The 13,890-nt window shown below is 37.0% G+C and overlaps 1 protein-coding gene and 1 long non-coding RNA gene across 5 annotated transcripts in view; both read right to left on the reverse strand.

Moving 5' to 3' along the window:
* Positions 1–2,017: 2,017 nt before the first annotated feature.
* LOC137496363 (uncharacterized) overlaps positions 2,018–13,890 on the reverse strand; it is a 105,278-nt gene continuing 93,405 nt past the window's right edge. For all 4 annotated transcript variants that reach the window (XR_012384407.1, XR_012384401.1, XR_012384412.1 and 1 more), the window contains exon 5: positions 2,018–3,960. This is a non-coding gene — a long non-coding RNA (uncharacterized lncRNA). The remainder of the gene's footprint in view (positions 3,961–13,890) is intronic.
* Positions 9,851–11,368, reverse strand: cebpb (CCAAT enhancer binding protein beta). Its single transcript, NM_131884.2, is given in 1 exon segment — positions 9,851–11,368. A coding segment is annotated over 1 exon segment (843 nt). The 5' UTR covers positions 11,161–11,368; the 3' UTR covers positions 9,851–10,317.

Raw genomic sequence — 13,890 nt, forward strand, 5'->3', positions numbered from 1 at the left:
AACAAATAATACTTCAAAAAACTGTTCTTCTTCTGAAAGAACTTCTTTCAAATGCACAGAATTCCAAAAACTAAAATTAGCTAAATAAATCTAAATAAACCCGTGCCTGGAAGATCTGGCAGAACAAAAGTATTCTATATAACACTAAAAGATACAGCCCTGCTATTATCATCTGCCTGCCACAAAACAGACACAAAGTTTGTTTGTTTTTTTTAACATTTTTTATGTTTGAAACTGACTTGGGAAGAATGTGGCTGTGTTGATGGTTTGGTGCTTGTGGAGGATTTATCAGAACATAGCTGTGCTGATTGAGGGGATTGATGCTTGTGGGGGGTTCACAGACAGTATCAGGAGAGGATGCTTTTATTGCATGTGATAATACATTACATAGAAGGTTGCGCGGTGGCACAGTGAGTAGCGCTGTCGCCTCACAGCAAGAAGGTTGCTGGTTCGAGCCTCGACTGGGTTCTCCCCATGTTGGCGTGGGATTTCTCCGGGTGCTCCGGTTTCCCCCACAGTCCAAACACATGCAATACAGGTGAATTGGGTAAGCTAAATTGTCCCTATTGTATGTGTGTGAAAGAGAGTGTATGGATGTTTCCCAGTGCTGGGTAGCAGCTGGAAGGGCAGCCACTGCGTAAAACATATGCTGGATAAATTGGTGGTTCATTCCACTGTGGCAACCCCAGATTGATAAGGGAACGAAGCCGAAAAGAAATGAATGATTATGCATAGAAGATGTTAACAGATGTTTAATATCTCTGACTCTGCTGATTTCACTTTTGCACACATTACATACAGTGTCACTTTGTTTTATCTGCAGCTCCACTGACTGTAAAATGCTTCCACATAGAACCTGAAGATTTTTTATTTATTTTTTTTGACTGGTGGAGGACCAAGAAATGGCTTGGCAGCAGTCTCACTCTTTTTCACTCTTTTTCTGGGTGCCCAAATGTATTTGAGGAGTTTCAAGTTAATAAAAAGTGACGGGAAGCTATGCTAAGGTTAACTAGCCTATAGCATATATCTTGCTGTCTGCAAAGTACAATAATGTAGACGTACCATATAACTCCCATAAGTGCATACTATTCGACACAACTGCACAAGCATCGTTTTAACCTTTATAAACGAACATTAACGTTACTCTGTCAACAGTCTATTGTCTAAATTACCGCGCTAACAGAGCTAACGTTGCGTAAACAGAGAGCACCCGATTGTAAACGTCAAAAATGCAGCGTAATGGAATATCCCGATCAACTCCGCTTCAACTCCGCTACAAGTTTATAAACTGCATCTGGAACACAATTAAGGTACAAAAATCTATTTAACAAAATTAGTGATGCAGTGAAGTATTTTTTTCGCTCAGCCGAGCCTTCTCTGTTGCTGTGGAGAAGCTTGTGCCAGACATCTTTTACCTCCGCCCCACCCTCCAACTGAGAGTCTCTCTCTCTCTCAACAAGAGACTAATTAGCAACTAATTAGTATTTTCTCTCACTCACTCACTCACTCACTTACGCGGGCATGCACTGTGGTCTCATAAGGAAACGCTGCTTTTTGATATAATGTTTTTCTTGCTCCCGAATACAAATAATTTTTCAAGTATTTGTTCAAAATAAGTATTCGTAAAAACACACTATTCATGCCTTTCCGAATACCGTATTCGGGTTCGGCTTCACCCTTAATATCCACAAATAAATAGTTAATATTTTAATAATAGGCAGGTAATAAGCCAGCAGTTAATAGCATTAATTGGGACCTAAACTAAATTGTGACTGAGATTTTTATTCATGTTTATATCAGGTATATATTAAGTAGCCATTTTATTATTTCAATGTTTTCATCTTCAAGCAATTACTTTAGGGACCATTCACATATCATAGTTTTTACTTGCATAAGTTTGTTATTTCCAATGAAGACATGGATCTTGCATGCAAATTTTCAGGCCCGTTTTCCAGGCGCAGCATGTTCAAAACTTTTAAATTTTGCACCACAAGTAAATTCTTTTTTTTTTTTTTTTGCTTGTTCAAACTACTTATTTAAATTTTGTTGGGACAACTTAACCTTTTTATGTTCAATCCACATAAATTTGTTAAAAGTGTTAAGTTGACTTAATCAATTTGTGTTGGGACAACATGAATGAATTGTGTGGAACCCTGCATTTTTTACAGTGCATGTGACAAAAACTAACCAACCATTTTCATACTTTGTATGGAACATACACATTTCAGTAATAACGGTAGACTAATTATCTCGGAAGCAACATGGTGGCTCAGAGGTTAGCACTGTCGCCTAACATCAAGAAGGTCGCTGATTCAAGTCCGAGCTGGGCCAGTTGGCATTTCTTTGTAGTATTTGCATGTTCTCCCAGTGTTCACGTGGGTTTCCTCCGGGTGCTCCGGTGTGCCCCACAGTCCAAAGACATTCACTATAGGTTAAATGAATAAATTAAATTGGCTGCATTGTGTGAGTTTGTATTGTTTATGTGAATGAGTGTGTATGGGTGTTTCCCAGTACTGGGTTGAGGCTGGAAGGGCATAAAACATATGCCGGAATAGTTGGCGGTTCATTTTGCTATGGCCACCTTTGAAATAGAGACTAAGCCAAAGGAAAATGAATGAATGGATTCCCTCAGATGGGACTGAGGAATAATGAATGAAGGAATGAATAATTACCTCAGACAAACACTGCAGTGCTTTTTCATTTTCCTAAAATAATACTTATTAAATGAGTAAATAAAGCAAGTAAACAATAAATAAAGCAGCAGATGAGCATGAGTGCAAATGCATGTTAAAATGTATGAAGAAAGCAACATGCCTCATGCTTTCCACATGCTTTTAGATGTGATATGTGAAAGGCCTCTTATCTGTTTTGCTGTGTAACAGACAGGGTGTATTTTCTGATTTTGTGGTCTTTGTGGAACTTTGCTGGCATTTCATCATTTCTGTCCACGCTACATGCTCAATAAAGGTAAATCTCGCCCTTTGATTCTTTCTGCTGATGAGTGTCGGTCCATATTCTCTTAATTGTCGATACACTGTCAAAAAAGATTCTTACTCTTTTTAGGGGGACTATGAGTTTATGACAACAACAATGCAATAATCTAGAAATCACAGATCGGTAATGATCAGCCTCTCTTGCTAAAAAGACTAATTCCATCTGGAAAACCTGCTGTCGGAGGGTTTCAGTCACTTTAGAACGGCTCACCATCATACAAAGTCAGTGAAAACTGCAAAGATTGTTGGCCAGTAAAATAGTGTTTATTAGATAATTACGGGTATTACCAGCAGGTGCCAGATTAAAACTGATAACAACGAGGAGCTGATCAGATTTTTAAAGCTTTTTCAAAAGTCGCCTTTAAGGTCTTTGTACTGTGCTTCCTATGATGTACTCTATAAATATGCTTAAAAACTGCTCTTTTACTTATATTACAATTGCTTCATTTAAGCCTAAGCAATGACCTTGACATTTTGAAAGTTGTAGGATGATCACTAATCTTGATCTCCACTAATATTTTACTGCTCGACAACACCTTATCATCTTCAATCCAAAAGCGCTAAATGCTGTTCAGTACTAGGAATATGCTATAAAGCATCATTAAAGTCATTCGTGTTGACACCTGAACATGTGGCTAGTGATGGCCGGAGTGGCCTGATCACTGTTCTGCTCTATGTTGCTGTTTTGCAACAACAGGAAGGTGGTCAGTTACTCAACCCTGTCCTGCATGATGTGAGCGGTACGACCCAACGTCGTGGCGGTTGTCGTGAGACACTGCGCAAGCTTCAGAAGGCAAAATAGCAGAAGTGCAACAGTGTTGCAATCTGGGCCAGTGTCCTGCTGGGTCATGGCTCCACCTCTTACGGCCAGTGTGGACGCCTTAGTTCCCGGCAACCGAGCCGTAAGGACCCCCGGATGTTCACAGCCAGCGTCATTCACCCAAGCCCAAGGAGAAACGGAAGAACGCTGACAGAAAGACCAAAAAACAGGGAAGTGGTGGATGAATGAAAAGTTTGCCATTATGCATCACAGCATTTTCAAAGTGCTGACCTCATCGCCATCTGCAATGCGATTTCGCCACCCCAAGAAGTACACCCCATTGATTCTGTAGCATTACTTTTTATAAGCACTTATATTGTGTGAATTGATGTATTCTTAATGTTTAAATGGTACAATTGGGCTGTTCATATGCCAACCCTTCATAAGTTGCACGTTTCAGTTCAACCTAAACCCCATCTCAGTCTTATTTCAACCAACTGTACTTTCTGTTGCACCTGTGCTAAGCTGCTGGGATAAAATAAAATAAACCATTGATTAACCTTTAAAGTCCTTTGGATGGGATAAACAGATTTTTAATACGACCTATACGAATGCAGACTGGAATTGAAACCATATCTCAATCCTGTTTCAACCCACTGTACTTTTCTTGCTTCATGTATTTTCATTTTCTGTTTTGTGCTTCAAAAATACCTATTCATGTCACTACAACTAACATGTCTACTGTTGCTAACTTTGTATTCCAAAGCCGATAAAATAAAATAAAATGTAAAAACTGTATAAAATTCATGTTTTTTTTCTGCACATAAATAATTTGGATGGTTAAATGATATATTTAGACCTTTAATAGTTTCATTCCAATGTAAGTTTAAGCTAAAATGCTAGTTTCAACAGTGCATTTTCTGTTCTTGAACAAGAGTGTAAAAACAAGACCAAAAGCCAATTAAATAAAAAAGGTTTTGTAAAAAAATTATTTTTCCATCTGAAAAATGGGATTGATAATATAAAAAGCATTGATCTTAATTCAAACAGTTCATTGATATGAACATTTAATTTGTATATCTAAAGTCAGATCTTTCATTTCTGTCACTTTTGCATTATACTGTGACAAATACATATGTGAATAGTATGTACCTATATTATTATATTATGTTATATATTTTAATTGAAGCTTGTCCTGCACAATGTCTTAAATTCAATCCTAAATTCAATCAAAAATCCCTGTCCAGTTTCTAGTTTCACTTATGCCAGACTAAGGCACACTATAAAGGATGACGTTCACCATTCAAAAAGGTGTCAGAAACTCATTGACTATTAATATGCCTGCCAGGGACTGTTCACCTTTGATATGTTGGCCTTGTTTGTTGCAACAATACTGTTGTTAATATTTAACCATAGAATTTCATATGAGCCATTTATCTCATGATGGTTGGTTACTTTTTGAGGCCTGAGACGTATTTAGCAACAGGGACCATGTGAGAGAAATTAATTTCTTTTAAAAAGCGTTTTCAAGGAAAAGGTCGTTATTGGGAAGTGAGAGGATAACCACATCCTAAAAAATATGCAGAGGAAGCTCGAGTGTGTTTTTGGCCTCAAAATATTTTGCTGCTAAGATTTAGGTTGTCAGTTCCAAAGTGTACATGGATTCTAATGAAGCAAAAAATGACCAAGAAACATTAAATGGGGGGTCTTTCATCATTTCCAGGTATAGATGCACGAATGCGTAGGACGAGGGTTTGACAATCCGGTGCAGGCTGGATCATATTAGTACCAGCAGGTCGAGCCGGCGGCGTGACGCAGCGATTCGTTTACTGACATACGTAACACTATTGACGGTAAAATCCTGACTGGAAGCGGGCGGAGCGTCGCTCTCTAGTAAAAAGGGAAAAGAAACTTGTAACCCTGACGTTGGAAACCCCTATGTTTGCAATCAACGCTCCTCGGGAGACTGACACAAACTAAATAAACAAAGCGAACTAGAACTGAAGCAGCTAGACTCTGACCCAGATAAAGTCGCCAGGTCTCACGGGAGAAAAATAGGCTACACGTCTTCCCTCACCAAAGTAAGCTGAAACAAACAAGCCCACTTTGAATTATTTGTCTCTGAACGGAAGAATCAAAGTTCACGTAAAAATCCAATTGCCTCACCACAAATAGGGTAACTGAAAAGAAACAACATTTTTAATCTATTAAAACATCACTGCGTAGATATATGTATACCGCGCGTAATCTTGCCGACTGCTTATCGACTTGAGCCAATATACTTCTGTCTTCACTATACTAATAAATAGGGAACCCCTGAAGTGTCTTCTTAGTTCTCATGGGTCATTTCTGTAATATGATGACATATATGATGTGTTCGTGAATCAAGACTGGATGATGAAACTGTTCTTTACTTGAAAGGAACATTTGGTGCGAGTACGTTTTTCCCCCGAAAATGAGCATTGGTGTTTAATCTTCAAACCCGCAGGCCAATTCATCATGCACACTCTTAAAATAATTAATTGGCATTGAAGGTTCCATAAAAGAGCCCTTAACATCCATTTTTACCTTCCTCAAAAGGTTCAGGTTATTTAAAATATGAACAAAATGTTTCTTTTAAGAACTGCTGATGTTTTTTTTTTTTTTTTGTGGAATTCAAAATGATTCTTTAAAGTAATCACTGGAAAAACTCTGTAACACTGACAATGTTTTAAGAGAGTCCACTGTAAAAAAATTATGATCAATTAGTCATGACAGCTTATGTTTTTAGTTCATTGTAACTTATTTAATTAAGTTAACCATGTTCGAACTTTTTTTAAGTTACACAAGTTTTAAAGTCATTTTAACATAATTTAAGTTCAATGGAATAATAAGGTTAATTTGATTAAGCTTAAAAATAAGGCTACCAGGATTTCTTTACAGTGTAGATATTAGGAAAATTAATTAGAGATTTTTATCTGAAACTGGTTCTTGATTTGTAAAATGCAATAGCCCTATTGAAATAGTTTTCCAATAGCACTTTGAGAGTAAAAACATACAGGCAAAACAACATTAATGCCTGTGGACAATGACAGTACACCTTTTATGAAGTGGAACTTAAAAAAAAGGTTGATTTTGTGGAATTCAACATGATTCTTTAAAGTAGTCACTGGGAAAACTCTATTTTTGGAACCTTTATTTTTAAGAAAGTAGGTGACTTCATTTACCCTCAGTAGAAAATTAGTTTTAGACATTTTTAGCTGAAACTGGTTATTGGTGATTTGTAAAATGCAATGGTCATCAGTACATTGAGAGTCCAAAAACATACAGGCAAAACAACATTAATGCCTGTGGACCCTGACAGTACACCTTTTATGAAGTGGAGCTTTTTAAAGAAATATGGTTGGAATTAGTAAGCATTTAGGCTGTTGTTGCTTTAAAAATAATATGATGAAATAATATGAAAAAACTAATATGATATATATAAAGGCAAAATAATATGAATCTTACACATTAACAATGATTATTTTGTCTGTATATTAGGACTTATTCATTTCATAACTCATAGATTTTTTCTACTTGTGAATATTTTGAAATGCAAAGTCACTAAGTATTATGTGTTTGTCATCTTCTGCTTAGCTTGGTATTAGCAAAGCAAACTTAAAAAAAAGTAAATAAAGTACAAAGAAATCTCATTCACTGCATTCAAACAGTGTATGACATATATTTGTTAACGTTTGGCCCCTAAATATATTCAAATCAGATAGAGTCTATTCGAGCTGGAAGAAAATTCGAGATTATCTTAGGCCGCCGTACGTTACTCGTACAAGCATGCACAGATGGAGAAGGAAGTTGGAAATGTTGAGCAAGAAGTGCAGATCCTCCTGCACTATTGGACGGTGTTGTGAAATACGCTCTTCAAAACAACACCCTTTTCCTCCTTTACTGATCAGTTTCTCACTGTTTTACAGGTTCCCTTTCAAACATCAAACAAAATGTTAAACTAAACTTCTCAAGCAACATTGCATGTGATGCAATCAGAATGTTGCCATTTTTATTACAAAACACATATTTAAATCCCATTAGAGGTTAAAAAAGATGTCAGTAATGTATAACAAACATATAAATACATATAATAATTATTAATTATTAAAATATTTTATTATTATATTTTATTTAATTATTAAATATTAATTTTACTACATAATTTAAATCCTTTATCTTCCATTCTAAGATTTTTTTAGGTTGAACAGGTTCCTGACTCCCTCTAATTTTAAGATTTTTGAGTTTTAATGATAACTTATAGACAAAAAGTCAAACAAGTGTTTACAATGCCAGTTAAAGTGTTAATGTGATCAAAATTGCAATATACTGTACTGCATAAAATAAACATTTAAAATAGATGCTTGTGATTTTAGTCATTTCCTTTAGCAACTAAAAACAATTAACACACATGGAGACCAGGTTATTTTTCCCAACAAAAGAGGAACATTTGTTCTAGAAGTTTTGGATTTGGTTGACTACACGTTCATTTAAGTAAGTGCATTATTTAAGCCCCCTCGGCCGGACTTTCATCCTCTCTCTCACTCTCCCACCTTCTATTGTAATGGTGATGAACTGTTCCTTGTCTACCTGTTACTTACTCTCCTCCCTGACTGACAGGCCATTCAACCTGTCCATCAGGTTTCATTTCCTCCCGCAGGACTCGTGCAGGAACAGTCACACCTCAACAGCTCAGAGTTTCCCTGTTACCAGTGATGAAATCCCATCAATACATATTAAATAATAATAGATTCAACAGGTACTATGATGTATAAATTATTAATAAGTTGATCTGCTTTGGCTACACAGTTATATAGTGGATTCATATTATCATGAACATGAATATGGATTAAATATATGTTTAAACAAAATTTTAAATTTTGTTTCTCTTTTGAAATGGTTGGAAAATGTATACGGTTTCATTTCTATGTAATATTACACTGGGCTAAATAGAAAATGAAACATTATTTAACACATATTTTGACTATATTTTCGCAAATATATATTTGAAGTATGCACTCTTAACAATAAAGGTTCCTTTCTGTTGTTTATGGTTCTATGAAAAACCTTAATGTTGGTGGGAATCTAAAGTTTTAAATGTTCTTTAGATTTTTAAGATGTTTTTTTTTTTTTTATTAAGGGGTTCTTTGGGGAACCAAAATGTTTTTTCTATTGCATCACTGCAATAAATAAATAAATAAATAAAATGCTAACATTAATTTTAAGAGTGTGTTTATTCAATTGAATTCATCTTTATTTCAGTTTCAGTTGCACTTTTTACAATGTAGATTGTGTCAAAGCAGTTTAACAAAGATGAAGAAAAGAGAGTAAAAGCCATAATATTTCAAATTGTGGAACACTGCAGCAATGCAGGCCAGCAAGAGAGAAGTGTAGAATGTAGAATATCTAATGTATTACTTTTATCTGTCAAACATAAAATCAAAAAAATGAATCATTAAATCTTGCATTTAAGCCTTAGGTAAAGTGAAAGAAATGAGTTTGTATGTTGATTAAATCCACCTTTTAATTGATTACTCATTATTTTTCTTATCTAAATCCTCATTTTCACTCAAATCAGATCCTATCAGTGCTTGCACGTTTATGACAACCTGTATTAGATCCTCAAGTGTAACATTGGTACACTGTGACATGTTTTTTTTTCAGTAAATTGTGTGTTTGTATGTGTTTGTGTGTTTTAAGGGGCTAGAAAGTTCATTGCTTATCTAGCCTTGAACCACAGTCTTTAACAGACCGCTGGACTCTTTGGATTGTGGACCCTGTCTGTGTATTTAAGATAACCATACCTCTGTACCGAGGTGACTCACCAACACAGATTTCAAAAGATCTCCAAAATTCCAGACATTTGACAGGAGATTTCACATCTGAATGATAAATGTGTCTGCATGGGTAGATTTGGGCACTGTTTAATAAGAAACCATTGAAACTAAAGTGAAAGCAAGAATAGGCTACATACTGCATAATGGAAACTGAATCTCAGCAGCTGTGCGTGCGTGAATGGGTGGGTGTGTGCTAATATGTTTTTGACAGCAGTAATAAAATGCTTAGACACATATGATTCCAGTACAGTAAAAATCATTTAATTCAATAAAATAGTATATAACAGCAGACCAGTTGTACCTTTATCATCTTTATAAGATTTCTTCACTGCGTTTCCAATACTGTTACAATGAGTTGCATCATACCTCTGCAGTACAACTCTTCCCATGACAACCACTGCCCCAGATATGGCGAAAGGAATTTAAATAACAGAATATTAAACAGTAGATATCTCACTTTAGAACCCGTACAAAAATACTTTACAGACGAAATACGTGACAGGGTTTCCAGATTACCAGAGCTGTACCGAGCACACGGTGGGGATGTTGCGCAATCCAGGCGCACAGTCCACTTTCATGTTTTTCTCTCGGCTGTAAACGCGTCGAACGAGCGCTCGCCCGTTTTTCCAATCGACGGCAGAAAACTTTTGTTGTAAATTCTGCACTCTTTAAAGTCACTGAGTCATTAAGCACCACGGGAGTCCCGTCAGCACTGGCCGGTGGCGGAGAGCAGGTTCCGCAGCGTCGCCAGTTCTCGTGACAGCTGCTCCACGCGCTTCTGTAACCGGTCGTTCTCGGCCGCGAGCTCGAGCACTTTGTGCTGCGTCTCCAGGTTGCGCATTTTGGCTTTGTCTCTGCTTTTGCGGACGGCGAGATTGTTCCTCTCGCGTCGCTGTCTGTACTCGTCGCTGTCCTTGTCCAGCCGCTTCTTGCCTTTCCCGCTTGAGGTCATTTTACCGCCCGCTTGAGGTGATCTTCCCTTACCTGACGGCGCAGGTGTACCTGGCGGGCTCGAGCAGGAGGAAGACGCGGTCGAAATGTTCCCCAGGCTGCCGCTCGGAGCAGTCTGGTACGGCAGGTACGAGCGCATGTCATAGCCACCGGGACCATCCATTGGCGTCTCTTCGTGTCGCCCGTTACTTTTGGCAAAACTGCCCATAAAGTCCGGGCTGAACACGGCGTCTATGCGCGTCTCCTGCAGCTCCGGGTACGCCAGCTGGTTCGGGTCCCGCTCGGTCAGCGAGATGTAGTTCTTGTAGTTCTGGAGCGCTGCTCTCTTGCTCTTGTTCTCCTCAGAGAGAAAGTCGCTGTAGATTCCCAGTGCGCGGTGCCGGTGGCTTTCGTCTTGGCTGGCCAGATGCTGGTACTGGGGCAAAGAGTCCAAATAGATGCTGAAGTCTATGGCTTTCTCGTGCTCAGAAATATCATGAAGCTTCGTCATGGAGCCGTTGACTGGCTGCTTGCATACACCGTCGCTGACCGGACTGCTGCTGGCGTTAGTGCTGTGGAAAGCGAGGTAGTCCCCCTCGTAAAAACCGGCCACTTCCATGGATCTTAACACCCGCCGGATTGCGGCAGGACGGAGATCAGGGTTTCGCCGCCCCTGAGAACTTCGCAAGTTTCACCGACTACAAGTGCAGAAATAAAACTCACGCGAGGATTCGAGAGTCTTCGATGGCAGAAATAACTAGATGACTTTGGTCTAGTTGTATGTAGGTGATAGGTTGCCTGCCCAGCGTTCGCTGGAGAGCTCGAGTCAGTTTTCATGTCTCGGATTGAGGAGTTTATAGGGGTGTGAGAGTGGGCGGCGATTCTCGATTTGGTATGTGACGCGTTTTTCTGGTTTGACCGCACACTAACAACTTAAAAGCGGGGTGCTCAAATCACTGAATAACAAAAGAAAAAAATATACACGACATAAACATATGCAAATGCGCTGAACGTGGGGTTTTATATAATTAGAATCAGAATCAGATTTAATGGCAGGTACACACAAGACTTTGAGTAGCCTATATTTCACACACAGCTTAGTCTAAGAATACAAAATATAAAAAATATAAAGTGTTTGTTATTTGAACAAGTGAAACACAAACACACACACACACACACACACACACACACACACACACACACACACACACACACACACACACACACACACACACACACATTGCCTATATAAGTGGAAATAACAGGGTCTAATTAAATGAAGAAACAATATTGTAACATTTAACAATAGCAATAGTCTGTTCAACACAGATCTCCCTCTTTGTGTAATTATTAGGATTCTTTACAAGGTTGCATCCTTATTATTTTCTTACATACCCACCGAACTATAAAGACAGCATCCATAAGTAAAGTGATAAAAACATCAGCTGGTTGGTGTACAACACTACTGTATGTGCTATGGGCATTTTTGGTCATTATTTAAGAAATATCTGACAATTTGATCAGTCAAAATAAAGTCTTCTGTAGTGTAATAGCTAATTGAGCAACAAAGGCACAATTGGCTGTATACTGTATGGTAAATATAGTCACTCATTGCAATCTACCAGCCATGACTAACAATGCAGTACAACATTGAGTGTCCTATTGCTTTTTTATTGATGACCACACACCAAAAGTCATTTTGGTTATTAATGTTATTAGGTAAACTCATTTAGCAACATTATTCAGTCAATATGACGATAGTCCTTGATTTGCCAGCAAGATTAAAAACAAGTACAATTAAGAAGAAAGGAAATAAAATATAAAATTCTCTATGGGGATGTGCAGCGAGGAAGTGGTCAAAGTTGGTATTGAAAATAACAGTAGATTGAGCAATCAGTTGTTAGAGCTATAAATGTATGTTTTATAACTTAATTTCAAAATTTAGTTTTTAATTTAGCCTACTTATAAAGTTGCCATCATGGATTATGATCTAAATCCAGGATCTGTTAAATCCTTTCTAGTTAATTAATTTATTCACATTATTCGTCGATTTCATATCATCAATGTCTAGTCTCAGCTCTCTCAGAGGGCCACTGCTTGCAGCAACAAATTTGTCCTTCTTCAGTAATGTGCTCAGTCTGCCACCTGCCGGGTCAAGATAGCACAACACGAGCTGCTGAACTGAGTTTCATCATTGACATCCATAAGCACACTTCTTCACCATTTTTCAATAATAGCGTTTCTTTCGTACCTTAACATTTACCATGTGTTCACCAAAGTGCAAAAAGATGAGGCTCAGTAATAATAAATACATTTCACCACAATTTTTTTTCGATATTGTGTTATTTCATATTAGATTAGATTAAACTTTTTTTGCTATTTCACATGTACAAGACAACGAAATGCTGTTTAGGTCTTACTAGAAGTGTAATAGCATCATGTGCAGGATATAGGTAAGTTATAATGGTCAATAATAGAAAAACTATTAGTAATATTTACAGATGGATGTACTATGAACATTATATACAGGTTGTATTGGCTATAAACAGATTTACAATATGAATACATACAGGTTGCTATTATTAATCAGAAGTATGCAGATATATAGAAAAATAATTACTAATGTATATGTACAGTGGGTACAATTCAAAAAGAATTAGTGCAATGTAGTGCGATAAATATGTGAAACTTTTAAATGTGCAAATATGAAATAGTGCAGTGATTATGGGGAGTGTGAGTTGTGAGGAGATTGTGGGGGTGGATGGGGGGGGGGTCTCAGTGGGGGGGGAGAGTTCAAAAGGAATATATTGTTTATATATTCACATATGTTTTATTCACAAATACAATTTCAAAAACCCATTACAGCATTTGTACTGTCATAGATCTTTACCTTTTAATTCATACTAAACATCACAAACTGACATTTTAATTGTACTAAATATTATGTCTAATAACTAATAGTTAATATTGTCCTCACCGTTTCCTGTTATCGTCCACAGAAAAATAATAACATGGGTCGTCTGGAATAAAGTAATGCTGGATAAATGATGGTGACATATTTTCATCCAGACAAAAAAAAAGTATTTTATTTGAAAAAATGTAACGTTGTAAAAGTCCAATTATTAGACATTTTAGACTGTGACGTAACTTCAAACATAGTTTGACATTTTTTTTTGGACAAAATAGCAGTTCGTAATACAATTTTCTATCATCATGTGAAAAGTAACAATATACAATCACATTAAAATATATAAAAAATTGAAAAAGAAAAAACAAACAAAAACAAACAGAAAGGGTATAGGGTATATACATCATACATTAAAGAAAATGATTATATAATTTACACATT

The sequence above is a fragment of the Danio rerio genome, chromosome 8, assembly GCF_049306965.1.
Source record: "Danio rerio strain Tuebingen ecotype United States chromosome 8, GRCz12tu, whole genome shotgun sequence".
Lineage (NCBI taxonomy): Eukaryota > Metazoa > Chordata > Actinopteri > Cypriniformes > Danionidae > Danio > Danio rerio.